We start from the raw sequence: 16,533 nt of genomic DNA, 5'->3' as shown, positions 1-16,533 counted from the left end.
AGCCCCCCTCAGCCTCGTCCCCATGCTGTGTCTTCCGGTCTCGGCAGATCGTCTCACACCTCTCTGCCTGAGTTTCATGTCTCTGTGCTGCTCATCTTGCCCAGATCAGCTTTTGCTGCACAGTGGCTTCAAGTACCAGATACAAATCTCCAGCTCACATTTCTATCCTGAGCTCCAGACCCCTATATCCACTGGATTCCTCAGAAATTTGGCAAAAGGAAAATATTCAAACAGAACTCATCATCTTTCTCTCCCATCTACCTATCAGCCTCTGTGAATCACACCTGGTGGCCCCTCTCCCTTAGCCCTGACCTCCACCCTTACCTCCATTGATTTGATCGCTGTTATCCGGTGATTAACCTCTTTGAATTCTGGCAGGGACCTATCAGCCCTAACGTAGGCCTTTGCTTGGATTATTATCTTCTTGCCCTTCCCAGCATGCCCACCACACTCCCCTACCCGCTTCAACGTCCCCTGCTATCAGGGTCCTTTCCTCACCATCAAGCTGACCAGTCACAGGCAGCAGACCACCTCCAGGGGCTCTCTGGGCTTTCACGTTCAATCCCAAACCCACGCTCCACCCACAGGGTCCCTCTCGATTATCAAACCATATTTCCGCGCTGCTACCTCCAGCAAGCATCTTTTGTTCTTGTCACACCAAATTACATAGGAGTCTTCAAAGATACACGTTTTCGTGTATCAACAGATTCAGGCAGCTGCCTCTCTCTGGCCCCCTTCGTGCTCTTCTTTAAAATTTAACTCAAGGTTTCTTCCTCCCCATAGGCAGAGCTGCCTCCAAGTGCAGTTAACCAATCTTCCCCCACCTACTCTCACATGCGTTTGTCTCCTGGCACTTTTCATGTTGCATTTCAAAAGCTTAGTCCCCTGGCCTCTCCAGGAGCTGGAGAGCAGGGAGCGCGTTACATTCCAGGCTACACAAACCGCTTCTGGAAAGGGCCAGACAGGAAATATTTTAGCCTATGTGAACATTATGCTCTCTCAATAACGAAGTGGTAACTACTCATCGACAGCCCCTAATGAATGGATCTGTCTGCATTCCAGTGAAGCTTGATTTATGGGCCCTGAAATTTATCTTTGATGTAATTTTCATATGCCACAAAATAATCACCTTCTCTAAATATTTTTTAAATCATTTCAAATGTGAAGACCATTCTTAGATCAAGGACTGCAGCAGACCCATACGATTAATAACTGTATCCTGCATTCCAGGCTTATACCTACACAGTCTACACTCAGCAAATGTTGGCTCAATAGATGCCTGGTAGCCATTTGGCTAAATGGGCTCCAGTTGAGAGAGATGGGTGAAAGGGTCGCATCTTCTCCAGAGGAAATGGAAGTCAATAATATCAGCATCTTTGGTCAGTTGCTCTGCTAACTATGTCAATGTTTCCCCCCAGAGAGCCTGGGGAAAAAGGACAGGAAGGCAAAGGGTTGTATTTTCTACCCCCTGAGAGTCCGTTTCAGGCACAGCATTGAAGGGCTAGTAGCAAAAAAACAAGTTCCTTTCTATTTTATTTCCTGGGGTTTTAAAGGCAGCAATATCTCTGATAACCAACTATGATAATAATCTTTAGAGAAATTGGTAAACATTAGTATGATTAAGGCATAGAAAAGCCTTTAATTTGTACCTTCAGAGTAAAGCGATAATGATGGCATACTTTGTGAAGCATATAAAAGATAAAGATTTGGTTTTCCTCTAACAATTTTGAATTACAAAGCACCACTCTGCCTCTCCCTCTGAGGGGCCTGACCTCAGAAATCAGAAAGTAAATGATCAGACCCGACTGGAGGCCGGGACTGGTGTGGGAGGATGGGCTCCTTCCTGCGTTAGACTCTAACCGATGTTGTGGCGTTTCCTGGGAGCGTGATGCCTCCTAAGACATTCTGCACTCAGGAGATAATGATCGATGCTTATAAAGGAATTCTACTCTATTTAAGAAATGATTCCAATCAAGCTAGCAGAGCATGCAAATCTGATAGCGGTCGTGGCTGCAGCAGCAGTAACGGACCGGACCGGGGAGCCTGGCGGACCTCAGAACCCACCCCTCCGCCTGGAAGGCAGTTTGAAGAGAAAGCCAGAGGGGCTCTGGGCAAGAGAAGGAGGCTTTTGTCCTCCGTGCATCGGCAGCTGCGCCGTGTTTCCTAAGTGGCCAAATTGTAGCACTAGAAGGATACAGATCCTCAAATTACAGATCAGGAAATGGAAGCATGTCTTGAGAACAGAGGTGGCTGATGGTCTTTTTCCGTCTGGAGGGAAAATTGTGATATGAAGATTAAAAAAGGAAGTACTGGGCTAGTCAACTTTCCTAGTTATTCTGCCAAACAGTGTTTAAGTTGAGCTGCTTTTTTTTTTCACATGCCTTATGATTCACACAGATGCTTCCACATTAGTGCTTCCTAGGAAACTCTGGAAGAGGAAAGCAGCGCCGCCTCCTACACTCTGCCTTCCGCAGCCCAAAGCTCCACCCATGGCTCTGAGCCAGGCTCTGCAGCCCCACTGCCTGGCTGAATGCAGACCTACTGAAGTTCAAAGCTCTGTTTTCCGGGATGATTCCGGTAGCTCAGATCCCGGACTCGGTGAGGGTGGTGGTGGGGACAGGGATGCAGTGCCATGAAAGGCTGGATGTGGGCTCCCAGTGTTTTGTGATTTTAAAAAATCGACATATATTTGGAGTCTTATGATGGAACTTGCTGACAGTTTTGGATGGGGCGGGGCTGCCCTGCTCCTGTGGCCCTAAGAGTTGTGGGGCCTGTGGGCGGCTGACAGCCATGGCCCCCACTTCTCACAGAGCAGGCCCTCCCACATCACACCGGCTCCTGCGATCCCGGCTCCTGCTCCACCAGGCCGCCTCCACCCCTCTGCACGGGACAGATCCTACACGGCCCTGAAAATGTGGTGACCGTGACTGTCCTCCTGGTAATTTTACATTTCTCACTCGAAACTATTTGATAGATTTTATATTTATCCATAAATATTTTGTCTCTCTTCAAGGACCCAAGGGCTGCACATTTACAAACGTTGCCCAAATTTCTTTTTCAAACCCACTCATCTGTACGTTTGATGACCCTGTGCGACAATCTAAGAAGCAACGGCTCTCGTGTGGTCTCCCGCAAACTCATTTTTTTTTCCTGCTCTGAATTATGGCACATTCCAACTTCCAATCCTAATTTCTTTCGAATTCTTTGAGTAAACATGTTGTTTTTCACCTAAAATGCTTTAGGAAATAGTGTCAACTTCTGAATCATGCTGTGAAGTGCCAGAGAGCATGGAAAACTTTAAACAAGAGATAGTCCAACAGTCATTTATATATTTTGCTTGGAATGCATTAGAATTCTTTTTCCTCAGTTGATTTACTTTCTTAATTACACTTTGCTTATACTAATTGGTTTATATTTGTTGAAAAAAAGCCACAGGAAGAAAGAAACCCTAAAAGCATCACTTCAGAAAGAAACAACTCTGGCATGAAATAGACGACTGGTGCGGCCGCTGGGTGGCTCAGTCAGTTAAGCATCGGACTTCAGCTTAGGTGCATGAGTTCGAGCCCTGCGTCAGGCTCTGTGCTGGCAGCTCAGAGACTGGAACCTGATTCAGATTCTTTTCCTCCCTCTCTTTCTCTCGTCTGCCTCTCCCCTGCTGGTGCTCTGTCTCTCTCTCTCTCAAAAATAAATAAACATTAAAAAAATTCAAATAGACGGCTGGCCATCCTCAATGGGGAGAACTCATTTGTGGTAACCAAGAGTTTGATTATCCTGAAAGTCTTGGTCAAAACTCTTCACTTTTCTTCATATAATATTACAGATTTAGAAAATGTACATTTTAACTGTCAAGTCAATAAAAGTTTAGTCATGTGTCCCTTTTAGCTGCTCTGCCTGGGAAAACAATAGCACCGTGAAGCAGTATTGAAAGTATGAGAGAAATGTTACCTTGGCTCTTAAAAATATAAACACGTGTCTCTAATACAATCAAAGACCCTAGCAATATGTGGTATTTACTTACTTGAAATTCTATAATGAAATGTGAATACATTACCAACTCGACATAGTTTTCTTGTATGTGCCCAAGAACCTTTAACTAGACAGATCACCTACTGTGAAAAACAGATTTTTTTAAAAAAAGGGCTATAATAATAACTACAAGAATTCATATGTATTTTTTAATTAACTTTTTAAAATAGAGGAAAGTAAAATCTTACATTGGAGAGTATGAAATTTCTGCAGAAGGAGCATTTTTTCAGCATTGACTATAATTGGCAGATTAAGGAGAAGATATTTTGATCTGATCCTTGTTCAAGTATGTAACAGGTTATTTTTAAAAACGGCCTCACCTCTGCAGTTTTCAAAAGCAGGACAACAAAAGCTACCATACTATCCGTTATTTCGTTATTTCAAAGAGCCCTGAGGGCTTGTTAGTTCCTGGCGGGCACCTGTGGGTTTCCTCCACTCTGTATTTCTGTGCTTTAATTTGCAAAACAGAATAACATGGGAACAAGCAATCACAGAGTCAGTACTTTAGCCACAGACCCAAGTGACAGAGGGAAGCAAATTTCCTTAAATCAATTTCTGGGAGCACTTTCTGCATGAAAAAAAGAGACAGACGGAGAAGTGAAACTCCTTGAGTGTTCATGGTGTCATGGACAGAAGAAACTGTTCTCGAGTTTCTTAAATGTGCGGGGGGAATGTGGGGATTTTTGAGACGCAGCGATCTTTGACCCCAATCCCATCTTCTGATATCATTTGCAGAAAGAAGAGGGGAGTATGTAGAGAGCAGAGCTAGTCCATGTCCCTGCCCATATCCCAAAAGATGCCACGCAGGACAAGAGCATGGCTCCGTGTGGCCATTCTTAATTTCTCAGGTAAGATTGCCCCACAAACCTAAATAGTTATAAGACAGACATTAAGGAAAGCACTCTAATGGTATTAAATATAGCTCAAACTACCAATTGAAGATGTCAAAAAGTGGATCTTTATTTTTGTCAAGGTGTGAGAAGACAAGAATTCTCATATATTTGGGGTGAGTGTAAATCGGTAAAGCCAAAATTAGAGAGCCAAAACAGGGCAGGTACTTATTACTCAACTCAGACTTTGCACTTCTTGGAATCTTGCATACAGAAATGCTGACTGGCCGCATTGTGTTTAAAGATAAAAATTGGTAACAACGTGAATGTCCATGGGTGGAGGAAAAGTTAAGTAAATTGCTGCACATCCATTCTAATGGGGAAAGATCTCTAGATCATGTTGTTGGATGAAAATGAGTATTTTTGAATAATATGAATAGTAAAATCCCACTTATACTAAAATACCTATGTGTCTATGTGTCCATATACATCTTAGCCTAATGAAAGCGATCTAGTGGCCACATGGAGAGGAGTGGACCATTCTGCAAAGGGAATGACATAGCAGAACGGGCAGTGTGGATAAGTCTTTTTTTAAACTTTATATATTCATAAAATGGGTTTGAATATGTATATGTTTATGCTATGTGGACAATTAAGAAAAATTTTTAAAAGAACAAAGTGGGGACACCTAGGTGGCTCAGTCGGTTGGGCATCTGACTTCAGCTCAGGTCATGATCTCACAGTTTGTGGTTTGAGCCCTGCATTGGGGTCTGTGATGTCAGCTCACAGCCTGAAGCCTGCTTTGGATTCTGTGTGTCTCTCTCTCTGCCCCATCCTGCTTGCTTGCTCTGTCTCTCAAAAATAAATAAACGGTAAAAAAATTTTTTTTAAAAGAAGAAAATGACCCACATTCTTAATTTTTTTAAAATGTTTTATTATCAATATTTCTGAGAGAGGGAGACAGAGCGTGAGCAGGAGAGGGACAGAGAAAGAGGGGGAGACACAGAATTCGAAGCAGGTTCCAAGCACAGAATCTGATTCAGGGCTCGAACCCACGAACCGTGAGGTCATGACCTGAGCCAAAGTCAAATGCTTAACCGACTGAGCCACCCAGGCACCCTTAATTTTATAACAATAACCAGCTCTTCCATTGGTATCTCAGGAAAGATCAAAACATATTCCAGACATGGATCTGGTACAATAACCAGCTCTTCCATTGGTATCTCAGGAAAGATCAAAACATATTCCAGACATGGATCTGGTACTAATTTATAGTGTTCATTAGATTAAGCATCAGCACTGCTACCCCATTTCAGGAATTCCACTAACTGGGTTCTAGGTTTATTTTATCACTTCGACAAGAAACTCATCAGGTTCTACCAGACACTGAAATGACTTGGTAACTACTGCCCTCATTTTTTAGATGCAATTTCATCGAATGACTCCCTGTCTTCATGGCTGACTCTCAGTCATTACTAAATGCATTCCTCTTGTGGAACAAGCTTCCTCTGAATCAATCAATGGAAGCGATAGACTTCTATTTTCTCAATGTGCAAAGTATGGAGGTAAGAACCAAATCCTGATTCCAAAGACTTCCACCATGCATTGGCTCTTCATTTCCGGGTTTGATAACCTTCTTCTGTCCACTGTGCAGCTTTGACTGTTGTCTCTAAAATTACTGTCCAAGCTAAAACATCTTACTGATTTAAATCCTTTATATTAGTTTTCCCCCTGTAAAATATAATGTATCTTTTTGTACTTCGATCTCCTTAAGACACATTTCCCTTTTAGGTCTCTCTGTCTACCTCTCAACCACCCCTCTCTCACCTTTAATGCCTTCTCTTAATCCTCTTCAATTCATTCTTACTTTCTCCATCTCTCTTGGCACAGAGCCAGTTTGTTATTTAGTAAATACAACTTGTTTATACAGGCAATGGGGATCGTGTTACTCAAACTCTTACACATTCAATTTGGATCATCTTCTAGGATTGGTGCTGTCCAATATAATAGCCATTAGCAACATGTGGCTATTTATTTAAATTTAAGTTAACTTAATACACTTGACTTTAAAATTCTGTTTCTCTTTCTCACAAACCACATTTCAAGTGCTCAACAGCCAAACATAGCTAGTGTCAGTGGTGTTGGACAACAGATACACATCTCTGTCATTGCAGGAAGTCTACTGGACAGCCCTAATCCAGGCATTTCAATGATAAGAGCACCTAGACCCCGGAGAAAATTCAAGACTTTAATAGCAAGAAAAAACTGAATCTCGGGAGAGCAGAAAATGTATGAATTAATCATAATAACAGCAAAAACCAAACCCACTGTGTGTAGAAAGAAGTAAACAAATTTCCCCGAGTAAACACATTTCCTTCAAATTTTTACATTCTTTTTTTAAAATTTTTTAATGTTTTATTTTTATTTTTGAGAGAGAGGGAGAGACAGCATGAACAAGAGGGACCAGAGAAAGAGGGAGACACAGAATCTGAAGACAGGCTCCAGGCTCTGAGCAAGCTGTCAGCACAGAGCCTGACGTGGGCTTGAACCCACAAACTGCGAGATCATGACCTGAGCCGAAGTCAGGCGCTTAAGCGACTGAGCCACCCAGGTGCCCCCCCCCGAATTATTTTTTAAACAAAACATATTTGAAGCTGCCAGTCTGTGCCTTCTTATTGAGGTATAAACAAGTTTGAAAAACTCGGGCAAACAGGAACGTGGGAACGTTTTCAAGTACTTTAACGCCCTCTGAAAAGGAAGCCAACCAATCTTACATCCTCTAGCCAGGGCAAGGGGCCATCTCCCCACTTGCCAAGCATGGATTCATCCAACAGCCTGCTTGGCCATCACTTCTCGGTGAGATCTGCCTGGAGCCACCCGTCCTTGCTCACAACATCCCCGCAGTCCAGCTCCCTGCTTTGCCCGCCTCCTGGGCTTACTTCCAGAATCGTATACACACCCCCTGGATTCCAATTGCCTACTGACATGCCTGTCCTCCTGTGTGGCTGGGAGGTCCCTGGGGGCAGAAAAGTGACCTACTGATTTGTATTCCCAGGACCTAGCACTGTGTCTGACACAAAGAAAGTTCTCGATAAATATTTATTGAACCGCCCCCGGCAAACTGGATTCCACATGCTAACGTGCTTTCACCCTGACTCAGACTCTAAGTCCTACAGTCAGGGGTATTGGAGGTATAATCAATGTAATCTACTTCGTTACTTCTACATGTGATGAAGAGAGTTGAATTAATTCTCCATGTCAGCAGAACTGTTCCTGGCTATGACCCAGTGGGCTATCGAGAGCCTGCGTGCGTATTTGCTAACTTGGCTACAGCTGTTGCCCAATCTCTTGAGGAAAAAAATAAGATCCTCTCTGAAAACGAACAATGTCGTTCAATCTGAATTCTTTGACACTTTTCAAAAAAATACAAATAAATCCTGCAAGGATGAGGTTTGGATTTAATGAGTCAAAATGTAACCATGGGTATTGTCATTATTTAAAACGTCGATAAAAATGCACTCTCCAAAGTGTAAGCCAGGATTGGTTTGTGTTCCTAAGGAACTTGACTTCATAAAAACAGGCAAATACCCAGATTTCAAAAAGGAAGCCCAAATATGTCCATATTCTGCCAAAAATGATTAGTCCATATGCCTATGCTTTTAAAACCAAAATTGAATAATTTTGATTAAAAGATTGGCATTAGCAATCAAAATTTAAGATAAGGTAACTTAGCACTAAATACAAGTTTTGGAAGCCGGGATAATGGGGGTGCCTGATTCAGTAGGTTAAGCGTCCTGCTTCATCTTAGGACATGATCTCATAGTTCGTGGGTTCGAGCCCTGCATTGGGCTCTGTGCTGACAGCTTGGAGCCTGAAGCCTACTTCAGATTCTGTCTCCCTCTCTCTCTGTCCCTCCTCAGCATATGCTCTGCCTCTCTCTGTCTCTCAAAAGTAAATAAACATTAAAAAAAGATGAAAAGAAAACCAGGATAATGATTTCCTAACCAGGATGTATAAGTATACGGTCCTTTTTTAGTGCTGTCCTGAAATCAAAGTCAGCGGGACATTTTTCCCCTCCAGGTTCGACTGGAAACCTAATGGTGTCATTGTTTTTCATCTTTCCTTTTCCTATCAGTGGAATACCACATTGTACAACATTTATGTTGAAAGAGAATACTATCTATCTCTGAATTTACTAGGAATTTATAGAACAGTTTTGTGACTCTTCTTTATTTAGAGGAATACCCTAGAGAGTATATTTGTATAGAGATTTAGCATTTCCTAATGCTTACAAGTGCATTGTCACATTTAATGCAAACTGTTCATATACATGATTAGTTCCATTATTCAGGCAGCATCTGCTCAGTTTACATATTATTCATGACATTTCCCCTTCCCCCCACCTCCTTTTTCCCTTCCTGGCCTGCAATTTGATCATTTTCATTCCTATTAGTCTTGTACTAGTGACGAGGGAGGAAGGAAGGAAGAAAAGGAGAGGGAATTCCAGCTAATCCTATTTTAAAATGTATAGAGTTCTTTTAGAAAAAGTGACAATATTAAAACTGCAGTGACATTAAGGCTCTAGTGAGCACAGGCACTGATGTAAATGATTTAAGTCATTTTACTGTTTGTGACTTATTCAAATACCTTTCATCTATAACTTTCAATTAATAACAATGGATTATTATCATTATTTCCCTTATTCAGGACTGTGTACTACAGATTATTATTTCATTATTATTATTATTATTATTATTATCATCATCATCATCATCATCTCCATCCAGGACATGGAGAGACAGAACTGATAAGTCCCCGCGGAGGCCTGGCTTGGAAACCGAGTCACTGGATCCCAAATTGCACCATTTGCTGAAACCAGCACCCCACAAGCTTCAGGGTGCCTCAGAATCCCAGCCTGCTCATGATGCGCAAGTGGCAGGGAGCAGGGCGGGGGTGGGGGGAGACGGGGGCAGGGGAGGACCCAACTTTGAAACTTCTGATTTGCCACATGAGGTGGAGCCTGAGAACGGGCACTTCTTAAACAGCAGCAGTCGGACCATTGCTATGAACCATGGCTGCCTCTCTCCACTCGTTTTACATGCCCCTAGGCTGCAACCACATCAGAGCAGGGACAGTCTCCTCGGGCCTCGGCCGTGTGGCCCCACTACATCCCGCCCCCGCCCCCAACCAGACACCATCCCAGCACCAGCGGTGCCTCACACACACCACATAAATGCTGTGTGCGTTGGCTTCCACTTTCCCTTGGTATTGGGAAAAGAGATCAGTGGAGAGAAACGTGTAAATATCCTTTTTTTGGTAGGATCTGTTACAGCCAAAATGTTTGCTCTTTTTCTCTTCTAAGCCACTTAATTTATTAAGCAAAACAAAGAAGCACAGGCGAGAAAGAAAAACCTAACCCCCAGTCCCCACCCCTCCAAGGAGCACTCTGTGCCCTCAAGGCATCTGAGGCACCTGGCCATGAGGTAAGACCACCAGAGGTCTGTCGGTCCTCTCCGCAAACGCACAGACCACAGTCAGGGCTTTCCCTGCTTGGTGAAAGGGGGCCAATCGGCTCTCATGCGGTAGAAATAAATGACCTTATTTTGCCCACCCCCAATACTTTCTTCCTTCCTTTACGTTGCAAAATAAGTCACTTCAAATGGGTGATTTCCTGTTAAAATTTTTGGACGACTCAGGCGTATAGATGCTATGCTCTTTGAGGAAAGTGGCCAGATTGTGACACCCCAGAGAGTTAAGTAACTGGAGACTCAAGATCACGTGAACCACAGCATTCTACGTCAGATCCCACTGGTGAAAATAAAATAGCTGCAAGAAACGGATTACGGACAGTTTGTTAATGTTCAACGTCACGGGCTTACCTATGCACACTAGATCCATAAAACCATACATTCCATAGCAGATTTGAAAAAGGATGTCCTTCCTCTGCCACACTGCATAGGGGCTGAAGGCTGACCAGAGGAGCCAGGTCACACTCGCTATTAAGAACAGGGATCCTAGGATTACAGCAATCATCTGAACTTTCTCAACCAGTGTTATAGAAATGCTTTGCCACTAAAAGAAAAACAGAGGCATGTAAGAAAAAGGTGCTGCGTTTAATTTAAAAAGAAAAAAAAAACATTTTCAGCCCCGTGTTTCTTTTCATAATGTTATACGCTTTTCGATCGGATCAGCCCCCAAATGAATTTTTCCATTTCATCCCGGCTATAAAAAAAATAGACAAGCAGATAAGGATTAATGAATTGCCTTAGCTTCATTATTTTCAGTAATTCACCATTCTGCACATTTAATCTAGTTTTATTCCAGATAACAGTACTGAGAGTGAAGGCTGAGGGATATTTAGTACCTGGGATCACATTATTATCTTTCATGAATGCACAAAATTAAGTACGCTCCGAAGATATGTGTTGAAGTCTCCTCTATTTGGAAACTAATTTTGCTCTTTAACACGTTTGGCTACTGCAAAAAGGGGGACTGTCTCTTGCCTTTGCAACAAGAACCAAAAAAAGTAAGAAACAAATAAGTTACATAAAACATCAATTCAAAAGTCATTAAAGTAATACACTAGAATTATGTGAGAACTATAAAACCGTACATTATCTGTTATTGGTGCCTTTCATATACTCAGATATTACTGAATTTTAATGATCTAATGAGTGATCTGTGAAGCCATTTTTGCCAAGATTTAGAATTGGTAAACAAATGGAATATCTTTGAAATTCACAAACCATGTAAGTACCACTCTCGTCAATGGGGAGAATAATTTGGTATCCTAAGTATCAGTATTTGTGAGGATTTTACAGTACAAATGATCAAAAGTCTTTCAAGGGTGTTATCAACTTGAAAGGATTAATTAGTCATGTTCTCCCTTTTGTATAATTGAGACAGAAACAAGACTAGGATTGCTATTATAATTTGTCAGTAAACAATGAAACTCAAAACAACCTGCATGATTTTATTCTGTGTGAAAAAGCTCTGTCGGTTCAACATATGGCTTGTGAGAAGAATTCCTAAACAGTTTAAATAAGCTTTAAAAATAAATGAGCTTGAACAATCAGCATCCATTGGGTAAATCTGATATTTCCTTAAACTCTTTACTTACCTTAAGTCTGCATACGTGGGTCCCAAATGCAAGTCTATCACTACCCATATTTCCATCTCTTCCTCCTTGCTTCTGTCTCTCATCATAAATAATTTATACATTACATTTAAATATGCATTTTTACCTTGCATATTCATGGATATTATTAAACTCCACATTTGTTAAAGATTAAATATAAAAAGGCATCTGAAATCTTTAGTTCTCTAAGGTCACTTATTTTTCCTTTAAGAATTTTAATTTTTTTTTTAATGTTTTATTTATTTTTGACACAGAGAGAGACAGAGCATGAGAGGGGGAGGGTCAGAGAGAGAAGGAGACGCAGAACTGGAAGCAGGCTCCAGGCTGACGCGGGGCTCGAACCCACGAACGTGAGATCTGACCTGAGCCGAAGCCGGAGGCTTAACCGACTGAGCCACCCAGGCGCCCCTCCTTTAAGAATTTTAGAACGAAACGACAGTTTGGCGGAATTCCATAAGAAAGGGATTTCTGAGGATTTTAATATGTAGGTTAGTTTATTGAAAAATGGCTTTTGCTTTACAATTCTGGATGAACAATAATTAAATTAGTCCATATTATTTTATCACTACTAATGAATCAATTTATTTCAAGCATGTATTTGAAGCTTTTTTTTTTTTACTGGCTTCTCATACCATAGAAATAAAATTTTAGACTTATTAATTTCAAACTGTCAGGCAGTTAAATTTTAAACATTTTAGCAGCCCCTGGGTGGCCTGGTCCATCGAGTGTCTGACTCTTGGTTTCTGCTTAGGTCACTCACAATTCGTGGATTAGGGCCTCACATTGGGCTCTGTGCTAACAATGCAGAGCCCTCTCGTGCTCTGTCTTTCAAAAATAAATAAATAAACATTAATTTTTTGTTAATTTGGTGTCCCCAAACAAGTGTGAAGTGTCACTATTTGTTGTGTTTGTTTAGTTTGGGGGCTCATTAAAATTTTGCATTAAATATAACAACATAGGAGGCTATTTATAGAACATACTTCCAAGTGTCTTTCATTCCAGAAGGATGCTATCACGTCTCCATGCATTATGTTACTCTCTATCAATTTATAATCATGTCAGATAGATAGAACAAAGTTTCCATAAGGCAATGGTACGCAAGTGTTTGTGTGTGTGTGTGTGTGTGTGTGTGTGTGAGATATTCATATGGTGAGCAGTATGTTTCAAAACACATAAGCCAAAATCGCAGGAGTCTTGGGTAAGCAGAGGTAAGTAAAAAGGATTTATCAAAAGTGGTCTTTACTGATACCTACTTTTCTTTCCAGTAAACCTTTATGTTCCAGATTCATTCTGTAATTTTAGTGGAGTTAAATTTAGACAGCTCAATATTGTACAATTAATTATATTTGGTTTCAATTAGGCTTCGTAATTAATTGATCCAAGACTGCCTGCTTGCCAATTTAGCAAAACATAATGGTCACAGGCATGTGTGGTGAGGTCCTACTAACCACTTGGATTTTGGTGAACTGGTCAGGATGGATGGATGAAGCTAAGGAGTTTCCTGGGACACAGGAAATTGTGGTGGCTCACCTCTCCGTCAGTGTGACAGACAGGCTGAGAGGCCACTCTGGGTTGGGGAAATTTGGACAGCTTTTTTTTTTTTTTTTTTTAAGTAAACTTCACACTCAGCACAGAGCCCAATGTAGGGCTTGAACTCATGACCCTGAGGACAAGACCTGAGCTGAGATCAAGAGTCAGACACCTGACTGAGCCACCCAGAAGCCCTGCGTTGGAAATCTTCTGATGCATGAAGCTTAACCGTTCCCTGGAAGGGAAGGAGAATGAGAGAATGGACAGACTTCCCAGGAATAAGAATCACTGATGTTGCACACTTGTTGGGTTGACACCAAATTTAAAATGGCTTGCAATTCAAATAACCTGGCCGTTTGAAATTAATGTGTTTAAAATTATATCCAGAAAGCTAGGGGAAAAAAGAGAATAACTCTCAATTCTCATGCACTGAGATGCTTATTTATTATTATGGGAGAAATTATTTTGTGCTGTGGAGATAAGAAATAAGATAATAAGTAATGTTGAGATTTTTGAAGCTTATTTTTAAAGAAGGAGAAACTGCTCAAACTCTATAATAGTCTTCCTGAAATTTTTGGTTTCATATCAGTCCACTGATAATACAAATATGCCAAAAGAGTCTGAAAGGGTGTCGATGTTCTTCATATACTGATGAACCTTAAAATTAGCACCATTTCACTTAATAGCTAATAAGGGCAAGCCATTATTGAAACCAAAATCACTAAACTGATTATGAACATAGGGATTTTCCCTTTGAACGCTGATATCATCTGGGTAATTTCTTTGCCCATTATATAAAGCTCTTGTTGTTACCATTATGCAAAAAAGTGGGAAGGTTCACATTCTTCCCCTAGGAAAAATAATGCTGCTTCCCACCACTGGCAAACACCCACCTGGCGTCTTTGCCCTGGAAGGCACACATTATCTAACGGGTTTAGCCTCCAGAAGCTGTGTTAATGGACCATTAGCTTAGACAATAAAAATAGAGGATGGGTCTCTCGAGGCTATCCAAGTATCCAAGGCCTGACTTCCAGTCTGTAAGATACTTCTGAATCTTGAACAGAATCTGTCAGCTTGCTGAACATACGTGTCACCTCTAAAACTTACTAAGGATGGATGGATGGATGGGCGTATGTGTGTAAGCATGTTTATTTAAATTTCTTCCCAAGTTTGGAAAGGTAAGTGTTATCACAAGGAGCAGACTGACTCTAAAGAATTGCTATGATTTATTTCCTTTCATATTTGAATATGTTTGACTTTTGTCTTCCTGAAAAGATGCTCACTTCTATACACACTATTGAATGTATTGCTTCTAGCAAAAGTGGGACCAAGTGGTTCCTCTTTGAAAGTTCATCCTCATTCAGTGTACTAGAAGTAATTTAGTCATCATAGTCTATGGTTATATGTAGGGCCAATACCCCCCAGGCACTTTTCTAAGACGTTAGACGTAGTAACTCATTTAATCCCTAAAACAGCTCTGGGAGGAAGGTACTATTATCTCCATTTTAAAGATAAGGAGCCTGAGGCAGAAAGAAGTCAAACAATTCGCCCAAGTTTACGTACCTACTAAGGACTAAGGCTGCCATGTAAACCCAGGCCGTCTGGCTCCTAGGTTCATGCTCTTAAAGAGCTGACCCATGAACCACGCAGGGGTTGGGGCACCAACCCTCTCCCCAGCCGAAAATCCATGTATAACTTCTGAATCTCCCCAGACTTAACTACTAATAGCTCACTGTTGATAAGAAACCTTAGCAATGACATAAACAGTCTACTGACTCCTACTCTGTGATTTACATGCTGCATTCTTATAACAAAGTGAGCTAGAGGGAAAAAATTTTAAGAAAATCATAAGGAAGAGAAAATAATACATTCACAGACATGTACTGCATTTACCATCCCCCCCATCCATGTATAAGTGGACTCATGCAGTTCCAACCTGTGTTGGCCAAGGGTCACCTTACTATATAATTCCACTATGCTTTGGGGACAGTTAACAGCGCACACCCTGGTTTTGCAGTGACACCGCACACTTTTCCTGGTAACAGCTTCAAGTCTGTCTTCTCTGGTCTCCTGAAATAGCTTTCCAGCTGGATGCTAGCCGTGAGTCATTCCCTGGCCCACTGTGGCACCCCCAAGTCTACGCTCCTAATAAAAGGAGTCCCAAGCAGTGTCACTCATCATCAGGGAAATACAAATCCAAACCACACTGATATACCACCTCACACTGGTCAGAGTGGCTGAAATGAACAAATCAAGAGACTAGAGATGCTGGCGAGGGTGTGGAGACACGGGCACCCTCCTACACTGTTGGTGGGAATGTAAACTGGTGCAGCCGCTCTGGAAAACAGCGTGGAGGCTCCTCAAAAAATTAACAATAGAGCTCCCTTATGACCCAGCAATAGCACTGCTGTGGACCTACCAAAGGGATACAGGAGTGCTGATGCATAGGAGCACATGTACCCCAATGTTCATAGCGGCACTTTTTACAATAGCCAAATCATGGAAAGAGCCTAAAAGTCCATCACCTGACGAATGGATCAAGAAGATGTGGTTTATATATCAATGGTGTATATATATGCAATGGAATACTACATGGCAATGAGAAAGAATGAAATATGGCCTTTTAGCAAAATGGATGGACCTAGAGGGAGTCATGCTAAGTGAAATAAGTCAGGCAGAGAAGGAAAGATACCACATGTTTTTACTCATAGGTCTAGCAGAAGAGACATGATAGGGGACCGTAGGAAGGGGAAAAGCAGGGAGAGTTGGGGAGAGGGCGGGAGGCAAATCATGAGAGACTTTTGAATGCTGAGAACAAACTGAGGGCTGAGGAGGGAGGGGGGAAAGGGAAGGGGGTGATTGTCGTGGAGGGGGGCACTTGTGGGGAAGAGCACTGGGTATTATATGAAGACCAACTTGGTAATAAACTATTTAAATAAAAAAAGAAAGAAAGAAAGAAAGAAAGAAAGAAAGAAAGAAAGAAAGAAAGAAAGAAAGAAAGAAAGAAAG

General features: G+C 41.6%; 1 protein-coding gene across 1 annotated transcript in view; it reads right to left on the bottom strand.

Moving 5' to 3' along the window:
• Window positions 1–16,533, bottom strand: part of MARCHF11 (membrane associated ring-CH-type finger 11) — a gene marked incomplete at its 5' end in the record, with an annotated part of 100,396 nt that overhangs the window by 13,256 nt on the left and 70,607 nt on the right. Inside the window, one exon of the mRNA XM_029941282.1 lies at window positions 10,736–10,928. Coding sequence (XP_029797142.1) covers window positions 10,736–10,928 — 193 coding nt within the window. The remainder of the gene's footprint in view (window positions 1–10,735; window positions 10,929–16,533) is intronic.

This window comes from Suricata suricatta, chromosome 6 (genome assembly GCF_006229205.1).
Source record: "Suricata suricatta isolate VVHF042 chromosome 6, meerkat_22Aug2017_6uvM2_HiC, whole genome shotgun sequence".
Taxonomy (NCBI): domain Eukaryota; kingdom Metazoa; phylum Chordata; class Mammalia; order Carnivora; family Herpestidae; genus Suricata; species Suricata suricatta.
This window is presented reverse-complemented; position numbering and strand designations above follow the sequence as displayed.